Consider the following 18,958-nt stretch of genomic DNA (forward strand, 5'->3'; position numbering starts at 1 on the left):
AAGGATATTTCTGAAATGTGAAGCATCTGAAAGCCCGTGTTTCCTGATGAAACGTGTCATGCAGGCTGCTGAAGTAACACAGTTCAACTGCGACATCTAGTGGTGCTAACGCACACTGTGCTGCCCGTTTCGGTTTCGTCAACAAGGAGCAAGAAGGTGGAAATGCTGTGATTTCATCTCAGCTTATGGGGGGAAAGTGAAAGTTTGAATGTGATTAATCTGCCGACATGAATGATTTAAACCAGAGTTCAAACTAAAAATAGAAAAACACATTGAGATTTATTTACCAACTTTTTATAAGAAGGTCCAACAAAGACTGAACAGCAAGTGACCAAATTTCAGATATAAATATGAATAAAAAACTGCATCCGAACTCAGAAATATTCAGCTGTGGCTTCTTCAGCACAATTAAAATGTCCTTCTCCCTCCAAATGAGAACCGAAGCGGAACTGTTGCTTTTAAAGGGATAGTTCGCCTCTTTTGGCTGCTGATGCCTGCCGACAGCCGCGCCTGTTACGGTGTTTGCTGCTCGGTCTGCACAGCAGGCAGTGATACGAAGGGAGAGAAAATAGGGCCAAGCGATTGTGAGGTCTGACTTTTTCCTGTAGAACGATTTTGTGATGCAAATGTATTACTCTGTTGAACGCATATTGTTTTGAGAAGCAAAACGCTTTATTTTTTAAACCCCAGCCAACTAGCCGGACTACCTTCATCAACACCAAAACGAGGCTGGAACTCTGCTCACAGGACGCAGCAGGGGGTAAGAAGATGTTCAGAAATGATGTTGCTGATATCGGATGTCACACAGCTTCATGTCAAAAGAGACGAACTATCCCTTTAACTCATCTGATATTTGAAAATTAAATATTTTTCACAAGAACAACCTTAGTTATTTAATTCATTTTCATCTTTATTGCAATGCCCAGCACAGCAGGGATGAAAACACTCATCCAAACATTCGTCATTCTTATTCCACATGAACCAAACATACAGACATTAAATATAAATTTATAGTTTCTGTTCAAACTCCAGAAGATATTAAAAATATTTACAGTTCTTAAAGTGTCTGTGGCACACGAGGCAGGAGCTCAGAGTTGAGCAGAGATCAGAGTCCACATTAAGGGCCACCTTAGTCCACCTCCTCAATAGTCGGCCCTTGGCTGTCAGCCCTCGCCTGCTCTCTGCACCCAGCGGGCATCCCTCCCTGGGGCATCCCTCCCTGGGGCATCCCTCCCTGGTACAGCTTGCTGATGACGGGCTGGCACACCTTCTCCAGCTCTTTCTGCTTGTCTTGGTACTCGTCTTTCTCAGCCAGCTGGTTGTTCTCCAGCCAGGCGATGGTCTCCTCACACTTCTCGGCCACCTTCTTCTTGTCCTCCTCGCTGATTTTGCCCTTCAAGCTCTCGTCTTGCACGGTGCTCTTCACGCTGAAGGCGAAGGACTCCAGGGAGTTCCTGGCGGCCATTTTGTCCCTCTGCAGGTCGTCCTCGGCTTTGTATTTGTCAGCGTCCTGCACCATCCTCTCGATCTCCTCTTTGCTCAGCCGGCCCTTATCGTTGGTGATGGTGATCTTGTTCTCTTTGCCGGTGCTTTTGTCCACTGCCGACACGTTCAAGATCCCGTTGGCGTCGATGTCGAAGGTGACCTCGATCTGCGGGACCCCCCTGGGAGCGGGTGGGAGTCCCGTCAGCTCGAACTTGCCCAGCAGGTTGTTGTCCTTGGTCATGGCCCTCTCCCCTTCGTAGACCTGGATCAGGACCCCGGGCTGGTTGTCAGAGTAGGTGCTGAACACCTGGGTTTGTTTGGTGGGGATGGTGGTGTTGCGTTTGATCAGGGACGTCATCACCCCTCCGGCCGTCTCGATACCCAGGGACAGAGGCGCCACGTCCAGCAGCAGCAGGTCCTGAACGTTGCCCGAGGTGTCGCCCGAGAGGATGGCGGCCTGGACGGCGGCGCCGTAGGCCACCGCCTCGTCCGGGTTGATGCTCTTGTTCAGCTCCCGGCCGTTGAAGAAGTCCTGCAGGAGTTTCTGGATTTTGGGGATTCTGGTGGAGCCTCCCACCAGGACCACGTCGTGGATCTGGCCCTTGTCCATTTTGGCGTCCCTCAGGGCTTTCTCCACCGGCTCCAAGGTTCCCCTGAACAGGTCGGAGCACAGCTCCTCAAAGCGAGCCCTGGTGATGGAGGTGTAGAAGTCGATGCCCTCAAACAGAGAGTCGATCTCGATGCTGGCCTGGGAGCTGGAGGACAGGGTCCTCTTGGCCCTCTCACAGGCTGTGCGCAGCCTCCTCAGGGCTCTCTTGTTCTGGCCGATGTCCTTCTTGTGCTTCCTCTTGAACTCCTCCACAAAGTGGTCGACCATGCGGTTGTCAAAGTCCTCTCCGCCCAGGTGAGTGTCTCCGGCCGTGGCCTTCACCTCAAAGATGCCGTCTTCGATGGTCAGGACGGACACGTCGAAGGTGCCCCCGCCCAGGTCAAAGATCAGGATGTTCCGTTCCCCGGACTTGCCTTTGTCCAGACCGTACGCGATGGCGGCCGCCGTCGGCTCGTTGATGATCCGCAGGACGTTGAGTCCCGCGATGACGCCCGCGTCTTTGGTGGCCTGTCGCTGGGAGTCGTTGAAGTACGCCGGGACCGTGATGACGGCGTTGGACACTTTTTGGCCCAGGTAGGCCTCGGCGATCTCCTTCATCTTCACCAGGACCATGGAGGAAACCTCCTCGGGGTAGAAGGCTTTGTCCTCCCCTTTGTACTCTACTTGTATTTTGGGCCTCCCTCCCTCTGAAACCACCTTGAAGGGCCAGTGCTTCATGTCCGCCTGCACCACCGGATCGTCACACTTTCTCCCGATCAGTCTCTTGGCATCAAACACGGTGTTGCTGGGGTTCATGGCCACCTGGTTCTTGGCTGCGTCCCCGATCAGCCTCTCGGTGTCGGTGAAGGCCACATAGCTGGGGGTGGTCCTGTTGCCCTGGTCGTTGGCGATGATCTCTACTTTTCCGTGCTGGAAAACCCCCACACAGGAGTAGGTGGTGCCCAGGTCGATGCCGATCGCTACGCCTTTAGCTGCAGACATCTTGGCTGTGTTGGCTTTGTGTCCTAAAGGTGCAGAGACACAAATGAGCAGGAGCGTGAGAAAAGTAAGTGAACATCTGCAGCAGCTGTTGGAGCTTCAGCTGTTTTCTATCAAAAGAAACTGAGTCCCAGCATCAGAGGACTGAGGTCATACAGAGTGAATGCATCACTAAGTCTTTTTACTTCAAATCACATGAATTAAATATATCAACAAAGAACAAAAACAAAACCATTTAACTGTTAAATCTTCAACAAGACACAATTATTTAGATTAGAGATACTCATTGCGCGGCTCCTCAAGCTTTAATTGGCGGCTCGCACTCGCATAGTAGCTTATAACAATCTGGTAAAAATAACAATATTTTTTTTCAAATAACATACAGAGAATACTGCACAGTATTAAGTATTTTTATTAATTATTAATTAAGGCTTAATGGTGTTTCCTAAAGAGGGAACTGTTAAACCTGGCAACGCAGCCCGCTTAAACCACCTCAGACTTGACCGCAGAGCACGCTAGCTCCTTTAGCCAGCGCGAGATGCAGGCACCATGGATCGGTTTTTAATTAAAAAAGGGCAAAAATCAGCACAAAAACCATGCTCATCTTGAATGTCTCACTATGATTACAACAACAAACTACAAATACAACATGAAGAAAGTCGAGCACATGCACGCCAGCTTCCACTCATCCCAGTATTAAGGTAAATGTGGTCTGAATTGAAAATGTATTGGCTGTGTTGTTCCTTTTTTTGTGGGATGTTTTATATGTAGAAATGCATATTTGCAAAAGGGGACTTTAGTATGTTGTGGTAAAAGTGGCTCTTCCCTTGATTTTGCTGCCAATGTGGCTCTGGTGAAATAAATTAGTGAGTATCACTGGTTTAGATATACACAATAAGCTTCTGTTCACTTTAATGTTACAGAACCGCAAAATTAGTCAGAAAAGCAGGTTACTGACAGATTTGAACAGTTCTGTGATAAGTCAGAGCTTCTTGTATTCTTACTGTACAAAACAAGTATGATTATACAAACATTTTATTTTTAAATAAAATAACTAAGTAGTCATAAATTATTTATTTTGGAGTTAACAAACAGAAAAATATACATAAGTAGACCTTTAAAATAGGGAAAACTTTAGATGAGCACTTACTCTGGCTGGAAGTTAAAAATGAAGATGGATTTGAATTAAAATCAGTTCCTCTCCGCGGCGCAGCTCGTCTGCAGCTCGTCTTCAGCTCCGGTCTTCTGTGTCTCTTCTCGGATCTCTTCTTGTCTGAACTGCCGGTGTTCACCTCCAGTACCGTTTTTATTCTTCTTCGCTCCCTTCTCGTTGTTTCTCGAGCTTTCCGTTGACTCTCTTGTCCAATCACAGCTCGGCGCGGCGCTCTGCGTCATGACGTCATCTGCGAGAAGTTTCTCCTGCCTTCTCGTCGCTCAGAGAAATCGTTGTGTGTTAAAGTGTTAAACAGAAAAATATTGTTATAGATCATTTAAGATTCATCCTCTAAATACAGTAAGAGTGACAGTGAATATGGACAGACTGATGTTGAAAAGCTCCGTGAAAAATTCAAGTAAATCAGGAAACAAATCTACTTTAAAACCAAACGTTAATTGAAAACTTCTTAATATTTCTTTAAAATCTAAAATCTGTTATTGGATAACAAGATTTAATCCATGCCGAACATTTTAGAAGACATTAGAGATTATTATGAATTAGCGGGTTCTTTTCACAACTCTGTAAAATAACCAGGAGACCAGAAAATGCTTTAAAACGGTCATTTTTTTAAATGGAGTCTTGGTGCACAGTGTCTATGTTTGGAGAAAGAGACATTTAATCAACATTTACATATAAAATTGGATATTTTTATTTGAAAGTGAGGTCAGTGTGTTGATATTTACGACAAGTGCTTAAAAATTCAAAATAATTCACAAAACATAAGCCTTTTAGACTTTTTCTTCCATCAGAGTATACTCTTTAATAGTTTATTTGTGTATTTTTATTTATGGCCTCGTGCAGGTGCCATATCTTTGTGTTGATGATCAGCTCAAATAATTTCATTTTCATAGCACCAATTCCCAACAAAAGACATCTCAAAGCACTTTAATTAAACTTGTTTAATTTATTTTTAAAGTCCAAACAGTTCGACCCAGTTATTTTCCAAATCAGCGTTTGGTTGCTGGAGCTGGTAAAGATAGTTTTCAATATTTAATGAAGTGTTTCAGCTGCTCAGGTTGGTAAAACTGTCAAAGAAAACAGAGTGAAATAGTAAAATGAGCACATGCTGAGTCTTTAGTTTCTTCTGGATGTGAAATATCTACATTATTAGAATATAAACACAATTAATGGGATCCTAAATGTAAGGGGGAAATTATTACCATAAGGAGCATTAAAACCTTTTAATTAGGTACAAGATTTGGAAAAACACAACTTTTTAACACTAGAAATGCAATCAAAACCAATTAATCAAAACCAAAGACAAACAATGAATGTGAGAACATTTTCAAACTCTTTAAAGTCTCAGTTTTGTCTTCTTTAAGGAGTTGAACAAGGAGGCAGGCTGAACATTTACTGTAGATGTGACATAACTCTGTGTTCCTCGGCGTAGTTTGGAGATGAATTAGGTCAACAGGATGTGTTCATTCTCTCACCTGAGAGCTAAACATCTGCTGTAATATGAAAGGTGGTAAAACTAAAGTTCTACAGTGTTGTTATGTTAGTTGTTTCCACCAGATGTCACCAAAGTTTGGATGTTTTAAATCAGCGAACAGCAGGAAAATATTGACCAGACTCAGATTTATTTTGTTTCCTGCCTTTATAAAAACATTAATGATTTTCTTTTTAATTATTAGTAACATAGAAGATAATGCAGTTGTTGTTTTATTAAAACAGGGATAAATAAGTTGAACTGTTTGGTATTTATTAGTTTGAAATGTCGTAAACTTTATAAACTTACCTTCAGTCATTTTAACTTTATTTTTAAAGTCCAAACAGTTCGACCCAGTTATTTTCCAAATCAGCGTTTGGTTGCTGGAGCTGGTAAAGATAGTTTTCAATATTTAATGATGTGTTTCAGCTGCTCAGGTTGGTAAAACTGTCAAAGAAAACAGAGTTAAAGAGTAAAATGAACACATGCTGATACTTTAGTTTCTTCTGGATGTGAAATATCTACATTATTAGAATATAAACATAATTAATGGGATCCTAAATGTAAGGTGGAAATTATTACCATAAGGAATACTAAAACATTTTAATTAGGTACAAGATTTGGAAAAACACAACTTTTTAACACTAGAAATGCAATCAAAACCAATTAATCAAAACCTTCACCAGCCCCAACAGCCCAACAGGCGGAGTCTCCCCCAGCCCCAGTGGGAAACCCCCAGCCTTCGCCCCCCCGGACCCCACCCAGCCCCCAGCTCTGGACTCCTCACTTCTGGATTTCCCTGACAGGATGAAGAGCCTTCTCAATATTGGAATACAATTGACTCCACGCCAAAATCCCATATTCTTCCCCCCTAACATCCCACCTCATCCAGCCCCTCCCATTCCACCACGTCCATCACGTTGGAAACAACCCTCAAACAAAAGTCACCAAGCCTCCCCACCTCCTGTGAATCATCATATCTGTGAGTCTGACTGATATGTGCCGGGTCCAGGCTGTAATACTGATATCAAGAATGCTCTTCCCCAGATAAAGTCAGGGCCCTATGGAGTTCAGACAGCCTTTTCAATCCCTGTGATGACAGCTAACAGAAAAGTGGTCAAACTGGTGAGAAATAAAACAGGTTCAGTTAAATCTACCAATCTATTGAATATAGTGTGTCAACCCCGAAACACACCAGTATCACCTGTTGTCTCCACGAGATTAGCCCTACTCAATATCAGATCACTAGCCAACAAATCCCTCGTAGTAAATGACATGATCACGACCTATAATCTAGACTTTTTATTTCTTAGTGAAACATGGCTGACTGAATGTAGCTGTGATACCATTCTCAATGAGGCCGCACCAACAAATTTCAGTTTTATCAATAAGTGTGGAAGTGGTAAGAAGGGCGGGGGAGTTGCCGCCATTTTTAAATCAGTCTTTCAGTGCAAAGAAATTTTACTTGGTGATTTTAGCTCTTTTGAATATCTCTGTTTTTTAGTAAAGGGAGATCCAAAAGTTATCTTCCTAATCATTTATAGACCACCAAGATACCCAGGAACTTTCTTTGCTGAGTTTGCTGAACTGCTGTAAGTTATCTGCACTGACTATAACTTTTTTATCATAACTGGGGATTTTAACATTCACATGGACAATAACATGGACACTAATGCCAAAGAACTCTGCTCTCTACTTGACACTTTTGGCCTCCTTCAACATGTGAATGGACCCACACATACTCGAGGCCACACACTGGATCTGGTTATCTCTAAAGGTGTTGACATTTCTTCTGTTGATATCAAGGACTTGGCGCTCTCTGATCATTTCTGTCTGTTCTCTGACTTACAGTTAACTCCAAACATTCAGTTAACCCGTGTGTCTGTTAGAAAAAGGTACATAAATGAGAATACCAGTGCTAAGTTTATGGAAGTTATAGCTGTCATCAACTGCGAGTGCAGAGACAGTTGATGAACTCTTAGATAACTTTAACTTGAAAATCTCAAATGTCATGGATACTGTTGCACCTGTTAAAAATAAGATGATCTTGAGCAGAAAGCGAACACCATGGAGGAACACTATTATGGTAAAGGCTTTGAAAACAGAATGCAGGAAAGCAGATGAATGGCGAAAAACTAAACTTCAAACTCACCATGACCTCTACAAACAAAGTCTTTGTAATTTTAACCACGGGTTACTCCGGGCTAGACAGCAACACTTATCTGAAATGATTAATAAGATCATCAACAACACTCGTGCTCTGTTTGCTATGGTTAATAAGCTGACAACCCCCCCAAAACAGATAGTTTCAGAACTCTGTTCCACAGAGGAATGCAATGAATTTGTTTGTTTTTTCAATGAAAACATCAAATCTATAAGGCTAAATATCAACATAATAAAATGACGCAATCCTTAAAACCACCTAGGAATCAATCAACTATGATGTCAGAATTCAATACAGTTGACCAAAAAACCATAGAAGAAACAGTCCAGCATCTTAAACCATCGACATCCTGTCTTCGACATCTACTCTTTTGAACGCATATTGTTCTGAGAAGCAAAACGCTTTATTTTTTAAACCCCAGCCAACTAGCCGGACTACCTTCATCAACACCAAAACGAGGCTGGAACTCTGCTCACAGGACGCAGCAGGGGGTAAGAAGATGTTCAGAAATGATGCTGCTGATATGGGATGTCATACAGCTTCATGTCAAAAGAGGCGAACTGTCCCTTTAATCATCTGATATTTGAAAATTAAATATTTTTCACAAGAACAACCTTAGTTATTCAATTCATTTTAATCTTTATTGCAATGCCCAGCACAACAGGGATGAAAACACTCATCCAAACATTCGTCATTCTTATTCCACATGAACCAAACATACTGACATTAAATATAAATGTATAGTTTCTGTTCAAACTCCAGAAGATATTAAAAATATTTACAGTTCTTAAAGTGTCTGTGGCACACGAGGCAGGAGCTCAGAGTTAAGCAGAGATCAGAGTCCACATTAAGGGCCACCTTAGTCCACCTCCTCAATAGTCGGCCCCTGGCTGTCGGCCCTCGCCTGCTCTCTGCACCCAGCGGGCATCCCTCCCTGGGGCATCCCTCCCTGGTACAGCTTGCTGATGACGGGCTGGCACACCTTCTCCAGCTCTTTCTGCTTGTCTTGGTACTCGTCTTTCTCAGCCAGCTGGTTGTTCTCCAGCCAGGCGATGGTCTCCTCACACTTCTCGGCCACCTTCTTCTTGTCCTCCTCGCTGATTTTGCCCTTCAAGCTCTCGTCCTGCACGCTGCTCTTCACGCTGAAGGCGAAGGACTCCAGGGAGTTCCTGGCAGCCATTTTGTCCCTCTGCAGGTCGTCCTCGGCTTTGTATTTGTCAGCGTCCTGCACCATCCTCTCGATGTCCTCTTTACTCAGTCGGCCCTTATCGTTGGTGATGGTGATCTTGTTCTCTTTGCCGGTGCTTTTGTCCGCCGCCGACACGTTCAAGATCCCGTTGGCGTCGATGTCGAAGGTGACCTCGATCTGCGGGACCCCCCTGGGAGCGGGTGGGAGTCCCGTCAGCTCGAACTTGCCCAGCAGGTTGTTGTCCTTGGTCATGGCCCTCTCCCCTTCGTAGACCTGGATCAGGACCCCGGGCTGGTTGTCAGAGTAGGTGCTGAACACCTGGGTTTGTTTGGTGGGGATGGTGGTGTTGCGTTTGATCAGGGAAGTCATCACCCCTCCGGCCGTCTCGATACCCAGGGACAGAGGCGCCACGTCCAGCAGCAGCAGGTCCTGAACGTTGCCCGAGGTGTCGCCCGAGAGGATGGCGGCCTGGACGGCGGCGCCGTAGGCCACCGCCTCGTCCGGGTTGATGCTCTTGTTCAGCTCCCGGCCGTTGAAGAAGTCCTGCAGGAGTTTCTGGATTTTGGGGATTCTGGTGGAGCCTCCCACCAGGACCACGTCGTGGATCTGGCCCTTGTCCATTTTGGCGTCCCTCAGGGCTTTCTCCACCGGCTCCAAGGTTCCCCTGAACAGGTCGGAGCACAGCTCCTCAAAGCGAGCCCTGGTGATGGAGGTGTAGAAGTCGATGCCCTCAAACAGAGAGTCGATCTCGATGCTGGCCTGGGAGCTGGAGGACAGGGTCCTCTTGGCCCTCTCACAGGCTGTGCGCAGCCTCCTCAGGGCTCTCTTGTTCTGGCCGATGTCCTTCTTGTGCTTCCTCTTGAACTCCTCCACAAAGTGGTCGACCATGCGGTTGTCAAAGTCCTCTCCGCCCAGGTGAGTGTCTCCGGCCGTGGCCTTCACCTCAAAGATGCCGTCTTCGATGGTCAGGACGGACACGTCGAAGGTGCCCCCGCCCAGGTCAAAGATCAGGATGTTCCGTTCCCCGGACTTGCCTTTGTCCAGACCGTACGCGATGGCGGCCGCCGTCGGCTCGTTGATGATCCGCAGGACGTTGAGTCCCGCGATGACGCCCGCGTCTTTGGTGGCCTGTCGCTGGGAGTCGTTGAAGTACGCCGGGACCGTGATGACGGCGTTGGACACTTTTTGGCCCAGGTAGGCCTCGGCGATCTCCTTCATCTTCACCAGGACCATGGAGGAAACCTCCTCGGGGTAGAAGGCTTTGTCCTCCCCTTTGTACTCTACTTGTATTTTGGGCCTCCCTCCCTCTGAAACCACCTTGAAGGGCCAGTGCTTCATGTCCGCCTGCACCACCGGATCGTCACACTTTCTCCCGATCAGTCTCTTGGCATCAAACACAGTGTTGCTGGGGTTCATGGCCACCTGGTTCTTGGCTGCGTCCCCGATCAGCCTCTCGGTGTCGTTGAAGGCCACATAGCTGGGGGTTGTCCTGTTGCCCTGGTCGTTGGCGATGATCTCTACTTTTCCGTGCTGGAAAACCCCCACACAGGAGTAGGTGGTGCCCAGGTCGATGCCGATCGCTACGCCTTTGGCTGCAGACATCTTGGCTGTGTTGGCTTTGTGTCCTAAAGGTGCAGAGACACAAATGAGGTGGAGCGTGAGAAAAGTAAGTGAACATCTGCAGCAGCTGTTGGAGCTTCAGCTGTTTTCTATCAAAAGAAACTGAGTCCCAGCATCAGAGGACTGAGGTCATACAGAGTGAATGCATCATCAAGTCTTTTTACTTCAAATCAAATGAATTAAATATATCAACAAAGAACAAAAACATAACCATTAAACTGTTAAATCTTCAACAAGACACAATTATTTAGATTAGAGATACTCATTGCGCGGCTCCTCAAGCTTTAATTGGCGGCTCGCACTCGCATAGTAGCTTATAACAATCTGGTAACAATAACAATATTTTTTTTCAAATAACATACAGAGAATACTGCACAGTATTAAGTATTTTTATTAATTATTAATTAAGGCTTAATGGTGTTTCCTAAAGAGGGAACTGTTAAACCTGGCAACGCAGCCCACTTAAACCACCTCAGACTTGACCGCAGAGCACGCTAGCTCCTTTAGCCAGCGCGAGATGCAGGCACCATGGATCGGTTTTTAATTAAAAAAGGGCAAAAATCAGCACAAAAACCATGCTCATCTTGAATGTCTCACTATGATTACAACAACAAACTACAACTACAACATGAAGAAAGTCGAGCACATGCACGCCAGCTTCCGCTCATCCCAGTATGAAGGTAAATGTGGTCCTAATTGAAAATGTATTGGCTGTGTTGTTTCTTTTTTTGTGGGATGTTTTATATGTAGAAATGCATATTTGCAAAAGGGGACTTTAGTATGTTGTGGTAAAAGTGGCTCTTCCCTTGATTTTGCTGCCAATGTGGCTCTGGTGAAATAAATTAGTGAGTATCACTGGTTTAGATATACACAATAAGCTTCTGTTCACTTTAATGTTACAGAACCGCAAAATTAGTCAGAAAAGCAGGTTACTGACAGATTTGAACAGTTCTGTGATAAGTCAGAGCTTCTTGTATTCTTACTGTACAAAACAAGTATGATTATACAAACATTTTATTTTTAAATAAAATAACTAAGTAGTCATAAATTATTTATTTTGGAGTTAACAAACAGAAAAATATACATAAGTAGACCTTTAAAATAGGGAAAACTTTAGATGAGCACTTACTCTGGCTGGAAGTTAAAAATGAAGATGGATTTGAATTAAAATCTGTTCCTCTCCGCGGCGCAGCTCGTCTTCAGCTCCGGTCTTCTGTGTCTCTTCTCGGATCTCTTCTTGTCTGAACTGCCGGTGTTCACCTCCAGCACTGTTTTTATTCTTCTTCGCTCCCTTCTCGTTGTTTCTCGAGCTTTCCGTTGACTCTCTTGTGCAATCACAGCTCGGCGCGGCGCTCTGCGTCATGACGTCATCTGCGAGAAGTTTCTCCTGCCTTCTCGTCGCTCAGAGAAATCGTTAGAAGTGTTAAACAGAAAAATATTGTTTTAGATCATTTAAGATTCATCCTCTAAATACAGTAAGAGTGACAGCGAATATGGACAGACTGATGTTGAAAAGCTCCGTGAAAAATTCAAGTAAATCAGGAAACAAATCTACTTTTAAACCAAACGTTAATTGAAAACTTCTTAATATTCCTTTAAAATCTAAAATCTGTTATTGGATAACAAGATTTCATCAATGCCGAACATTTTAGAAGACATTAGAGATTATAATGAATTACCGGGTTCTTTTCACAACTCTGTAAAAATAACCAGGAGAATAGAAAACGTTTTAAAACGGTCATTTTTTAAATGAAGTCTTGGTGCACAGTGTCTATGTTTGGAGAAAGAGACATTTAATCAACATTTACATATAAAATTGGATATTTTTATTTGAAAGTGAGGTCAGTGTGTTGATATTTACGACAAGTGCTTGAAGATTCAAAATAATTCACAAAACATAAGCCTTTTAGACTTTTTCTTCCATTCAGATTATACTCTTTAATAGTTACTGTGTGTTTATTTGTGTATTTTTATTTATGGTTTGGCCTCATGCAGGTGCCATATCTTTGTGTTGATGATCAGCTCAAATAATTTGATTTTCATAGCACCAATGCCCAACAAAAGACATCTCAAAGCACTTTAATTAAACTTGTTTAATTTATTTTTAAAAAGTCCGAACAGTTCAACCCAGTTATTTTCCAAATCAGCGTTTGGTTGCTGGAGCTGGTAAAGATAGTTTTCAATATTTAATGATGTGTTTCAGCTGCTCAGGTTGGTAAAACTGTCAAAGAAAACAGAGTTAAATAGTAAAATGAACACATGCTGTTACTTTAGTTTCTTCTGGATGTGAAATATCTACATTAGTAGAATATAAACATAATTAATGGGATCCTAAATGTAAGGTGGAAATTATTACCACAAGGAGCATTAAAACCTTTTAATTAGGTACAAGAATGGAAAAACACAACTTTTTAACACTAGAAATGAAATCAAAACCAAAGACAAACAATGAATCTGAGAACATTTTCAAACTCTTTAAAGTCTCAGTTTTGTCTTCTTTAAGGAGTTGAACAAGGAGGCAGGCTGAATATTTACTGTAGATGTGACATAACTCTGTGTTCCTCGGCGTAGTTTGGAGATGAATTAGGTCAACAGGATGTGTTCATTCTCTCACCTGAGAGCTAAACATCTGCTGTAATATGAAAGGTGGTAAAACTAAAGTTCTACAGTGTTGTTATGTTAGTTGTTTCCACCAGATGTCACTAAAGTTTGGATGTTTTAAATCAGCGAACAGCAGGAAAATATTGACCAGACTCAGATTTATTTTGTTTCCTGCCTTTATAACAACATTAATGATTTTCTTTTTAATTATTAGCAACATAGAAGATAATGTAGTTGTTGTTTTGTTAAAACAGGGATAAATAAGTTGAATTGTTTTATATTTGTTAGTTGGGAATGTCGTATTCTTTATAAACTAACCTACAAAGCTTCAGTCATTTTAACCATCTTCCTTTTATTGTTCGTTTGTGTGTGAACATTTTTATGTGACATAGTGTTAACCTTCAACAGATCAATTTAAAGAGATAAGTTTATGATTGTGGCTTCTGTATAGTATCTATCTTTATTATGCTTAGGAACAGGCTGCTGCTGTTTTGGTTAATTGTTTTCTCACTGCAGTGACATGAATAATAATAAAAAGTTTTGTTTCCGTCTCAGTAAAAGAAGAAATCAGTCACAAAGGTCAGTTTAGTCCTGAAGAATGTAAAAGAACAAAGTAAACATGGTGTTAAATGGCTGAGAGACAGCCTTAGTTCGGTTGAGGTTGCACCTACTGTGACGTTAAAGGTCACGTCGTGTTTCCACGACAGAACATTCCAGACCCGTGACACCATCAGCTCCTTCAACAGCATCAGCTTTATGACGTTTCTGCTGGAATTCCGATCAAGGATTTACGAATAAAACTTTCCCTCCGCAGAAAAACACTAGGGCTGGGCGAGTTAACTCGTTATTATCGCATTAACTTGTTAATTATTTAACGCCGATAAATATTTTATCGCGCATTGACGCAGGTTTTATTATTTATTTTATTATTGTAAAAGTCTGTTGCTTTCTGCTGCAGATCCACCAAACATGGAGAAGGGTACGGAACTTTTACTCGGCCATTTTCATTTTAAAGTTGGACATCACCGCTACAGGAGCTCCTCGGTCTCTGTGTGAAGCTAACAGAGCTTACCGGCGCTACTTCCTGTTTTACTGGTTTCAACATAAAAGCACGTATTTCAAAACAAATTTTTGAAAAAACACCTGCATTTACAGCCAAGTTGAATTGTGTTCTCAGCGTAGTAGTTCCAGTCTAAAATATCACTTAAAGGCAAAACACACAACTGATAGCAGTACTACTTTTGGATTCATTATGGGATTCTGCGTACAAATGCGATTAATCGTGATTAATCAGGGAAATCATGTGATTAATTAGAAAACACACACTCTCCTCTAAACCATATCAGGTAAAGGTTGTTTATCACCAGAGGGTGAACGTCTTGGCAATCATACTAGCTCTCTGTCTTACTTTGCTTTGATTGGCTCTTGGACTTTAATCTTTTCAGGAAATCTGTTCTGACCTCCTTTTGTTATCAGAGGAAACTTTTTACTGTAAATGATCAAGAAGTAACAAACTAATAATAGATTAATTGTGTTCTGGAGCTGATTCTACTCCAGGATGTGACCTCCATGTTGGAGGTCACATCCAACATGGAGGTCCAGGGTGTGGTGGGGGTGGATGTTGGGCCCACACGGGTTTCAGAAGTGTCATTAAACACAACCGACCGCCATTTTTAGAAGGTGGCCGATCATGGCACACTGAACGGCTGCTGTTACTGTGACTAAAATGCTTTTAGTGCTTATATTTATTTTATTTTATGTTATTGTGATTGCAATGCTTTTATTTTATGTAAAGCACTTTGAATTGTTTGTACATGAAATGTGCTATATAAATAAATTTGATTTGATTTGATTTGATAAAATGGATCTAACGTGTGAGGTGCTGAATCTCAGTCAAAGTGGGGTCGGTGAGGCTGTGGGTGAGAATCTCCACGGGCAGGTTCAGTAACTGAGAAGGAAAAAAGACAAAGTCATATGTTTTCATACAGGTCTGTCAACATAGCGAAGGTCACAGTGTACAAACACAGGCTGAACATAAAGATTCTTCTCATGTTACAGCTCCAATAAAAAGAACAAAGAGCCGCTGTTTATGATCATAAATACAACTGTGATTCAGCAAAGGTTGGGAACGTGCAAATTCCCTTTTAAAATCATAAAAAACACAGATTCTTACCTTCATTTTTATCTCTGATTTCACTGTGGACAGTTTGAACTGAAGATATTTCACGTTTTTCTCGGAAATACTTCATTTAACTTGTTAATATACATTAATTCTGACATTTCAGACATATTCCAAAGACGTTCTGACATCGAGGATACCGAGTGATGAAGAGTTTCAATTGTCCCATTCATACACTTTAAGGTGTGTTTGCAGGACGGGTTTGTGTTTACTTTAAAAAGCTCACATCACAGATGAGTAAAGTCATCCCTGAGGCTCCCTGTGCGTCACATATACAGCCTGAATACCATGAAGCAGCAGGAATGCAGCGCTGCAGGCCCTGCTGGCAGATACGCCATAAGAAGTGACATAATCCTGGTGGTTTTAGTTGTGTAATTACAGAAAATACAACAACAATAACAGAAAACATCAGAGAAAAAACAAAAAAAAATATTTCAGAAAACAGATTAAACCAACAACACAGAAGAATCTCAAGAGTTTTCCTTCTCCCTCCATCATGCTTTCTGGTTAGTTGATATGTCCGTTGACACGTTTCGGTCACATGAATGACTGAATGAATGTGGTTTCGTGTTTCAGATTCACAGATTTAATTTGCAGCTGGTGACAAACAAACTGGAGGAAGTGATCTAGTTAGATTCAGACCTTCAGGTTGATTTGGACCATTCTCTCCAAGTGATTCCTTTTTCATGTTTTTGTAGTAATTTCTGATTTTTCATCCCCTGCTGTGTCCTGGGGGTTCACTTTCTTTCTGCTTTCGCCTGCCCCCCCTCATTACCTTCTGGCCTTGTGTTACATGTTCAGATGTCAGTGTTTGTGGTCTTACCTCAAAAAACCACAACAGGTCGATGAATCACAGCTACTTTCTGAGTCACATGAAAAAGAAATTAAACCCTCTTTCATCTCAAAGGTTTCATGTAAAGAGACATTATAAAATACTCTGTTTCTTCCCAGATTTGAAAAAGAAGTAAATATAACCCAGCCGCGGCTATTCAGAGACAACAGGGGAAGCCGGGCAGCCTCTCCCATTCTCTGGCCAAATTGCTACATCTTCAATGTTAAATTGACGATAAAACAGTTATTCACAAAACACAAGATATGCCCAATACTGCATTTACTTTCATAACTACAACATGTTGTCCTGTAGCTTAATGAAGTGATTTGTTCTGAAATCGCCGCCGTTCACCGAGGAAATCATGTTATGAAGCCGCCACTAACAGCCAGGCTTCCGAGCCGAGGGCTGCCCGGCTTCAGGAGGGGGCGGGAGAGTCAAGTTTTTTCTACAATTCTAGGTCATTCATTGGCTAAATCGACAAAAACTCATCACTTCCGAGGCTGCCCGGCGTCTCTGGGGGTAGATCAGACATGGGCGTGTCAATATGAGGGGCTGTGTCGTGATGATTGGAGTTAGTGTTTGTCCATCATGAGAGATTCTGTGGCAGCCGAATTTTTAAGCGGGGAGAAGCACGCTGGAACTTCAGTCCCAAAGCGGATACCAAAGAGACTGGTTGTCTGTGAAAGTGCTGTCGGAGTTTCACTCATTTCCCATCGTTTCCATTTCCATCCTCACACACATACACTTTTGTAAATATTACACTGTAAATAAGAAACGTATCCTTGTTGTTTAGAAGTTTTGTCAATCATATTCATGTTGTGCATTTGTTTGTCGTGTTAGCTAGTAGTTTTGTCACAATGGCGTAATACCTGACCCTAACGATGATGGTTTACTGACCTTAACCGTGATGGTTTACTGACCCTAACGATGATGGTTTAATAACCCTAACGATGATGGTTTACTGACCCTAACGATGATGGTTTAATAACCCTAACGATGATGGTTTACTAACCCTAACCGTGATGGTTTACTGACCCTAACCGTGATGGTTTACTAACCCTAACAATGATGGTTTACTAACCCTAACCGTGATGGTTTACTGACCCTAACCGTGATGGTTTACTGACCCTAACCGTGATGGTTTACTGACCCTAACCGTGATGGTTTACTGACCCTAACCGTGATGGTTTACTGACCCTATCCGTGATGGTTTACTAACCCTAACAATGATGGTTTACTAACCCTAACCGTGATGGTTTACTGACCCTAACCGTGATGGTTTACTAACCCTAACTTTGATGGTTTACTGACCCTAACCGTGATGGTTTACTGACCCTAACCGTGATGGTTTACTGACCCTAACCGTGATGGTTTACTGACCCTAACCTTGATGGTTTACTGACCCTAACCGTGATGTTTTACTGACCCTAACCTTGATGGTTTACTGACCCTAACCGTGATGGTTTACTAACCCTAACCGTGATGGTTTACTAACCCTAACGATGATGGTTTACTAACCCTAACCGTGATGGTTTACTGACCCTAACAGCGATGGTTTACTGACCCTAACGGTGATGGTTAACTAACCCTAACAGCGATGGTTTACTGACCCTAACGGTGATGGTTAACTAACCCTAACCGTGATGGTTTACTGACCCTAACAGCGATGGTTTACTAACCCTAACCGTGATGGTTTACCGACCCTAACGGTGATGGTATACTGACCCTAACGGTGATGGTTTACTGACCCTAACCGTGATGGTTTACTAACTCTAACCGTGATGGTTAACTGACCCCAACGATGATGGTTTACTGACCCTAACAGCGATGGTTTACTAACCCTAACCGTGATGGTTTACTGACCCTAACCGTGATGGTTTACTAACCCTAACTTTGATGGTTTACTGACCCTAACCGTGATGGTTTACTGACCCTAACCGTGATGGTTAACTGACCCTAACGATGATGGTTTACTGACCCTAACCGTGATGGTTTACTAACCCTAACGATGATGGTTTACTGACCCTAACGATGATGGTTTAATAACCCTAACGATGATGGTTTACTAACCCTAACCGTGATGGTTTACTGACCCTAACCGTGATGGTTTACTAACCCTAACAATGATGGTTTACTAACCCTAACCGTGATGGTTTACTGACCCTAACCGTGATGGTTTACTAACCCTAACCGTGATGATTTATTGACCCTAACCGTGATGGTTTACTGACCCTAACCGTGATGGTTTACTGACCCTAACTGTGATGGTTTACTGACCCTAACCGTGATGGTTTACTGACCCTAACCGTGATGGTTTACTGACCCTATCGGTGATGGTTTACTGACCCTAACGGTGATGGTTAACTAACCCTAACCGGGATGGTTTTCTGACCCCAACCCTGTCATGTTTTTGAATAAATCCAACCAGGAAGTGGAAAAGGTGTTTCAGTAAAAAGCCGTTGGGTTATTAACTGAACTCAGAGGTGAAAAAGTCTTTGTTTTGTGTTGGTCTTGGACGTGTGTCTCTCCGTCCATCAAACGACCACACAGGTTGCTTGTTCATACCCTGAAATATGACCCATAATGTCTTTCAACTAATTTTCAACTAATTAATCAAAAAAGTCACAAATTCCTGTGAGGGAGGAAAGTTGGGGA

At 42.8% G+C, this 18,958-nt stretch overlaps 2 protein-coding genes across 2 annotated transcripts; both read right to left on the reverse strand.

The window, feature by feature from the left end:
• Positions 1 to 1,006: 1,006 nt before the first annotated feature.
• On the reverse strand, positions 1,007 to 4,290 carry LOC142371047 (heat shock 70 kDa protein 1-like). Its single transcript, XM_075453640.1, has 2 exons — positions 4,224 to 4,290; positions 1,007 to 3,099 (listed from the first exon to the last, which is right to left on the reverse strand). Exon 2 carries the CDS (start codon positions 3,074 to 3,076, stop codon positions 1,130 to 1,132), a length of 1,947 nt encoding a protein of 648 aa, XP_075309755.1. The 5' UTR covers positions 3,077 to 3,099; positions 4,224 to 4,290; the 3' UTR covers positions 1,007 to 1,129.
• Positions 4,291 to 8,501: 4,211 nt separating this feature from the next.
• LOC142371051 (heat shock 70 kDa protein 1-like) lies at positions 8,502 to 11,981 on the reverse strand. Its single transcript, XM_075453644.1, has 2 exons — positions 11,821 to 11,981; positions 8,502 to 10,696 (listed from the first exon to the last, which is right to left on the reverse strand). Exon 2 carries the CDS (start codon positions 10,671 to 10,673, stop codon positions 8,742 to 8,744), a length of 1,932 nt encoding a protein of 643 aa, XP_075309759.1. The 5' UTR covers positions 10,674 to 10,696; positions 11,821 to 11,981; the 3' UTR covers positions 8,502 to 8,741.
• Positions 11,982 to 18,958: the final 6,977 nt, after the last annotated feature.

Source organism: Odontesthes bonariensis, chromosome 21 (genome assembly GCF_027942865.1).
Source record: "Odontesthes bonariensis isolate fOdoBon6 chromosome 21, fOdoBon6.hap1, whole genome shotgun sequence".
Classification (NCBI taxonomy): Eukaryota; Metazoa; Chordata; class Actinopteri; order Atheriniformes; family Atherinopsidae; genus Odontesthes; species Odontesthes bonariensis.

Bases quoted from the DNA above. Each gene is read 5' to 3' on its own strand.
- LOC142371047 (XM_075453640.1), bottom strand. From the start codon at position 3,076: ATGTCTGCAGCTAAAGGCGTAGCGATCGGCATCGACCTGGGCACCACC.
- LOC142371051 (XM_075453644.1), bottom strand. From the start codon at position 10,673: ATGTCTGCAGCCAAAGGCGTAGCGATCGGCATCGACCTGGGCACCACC.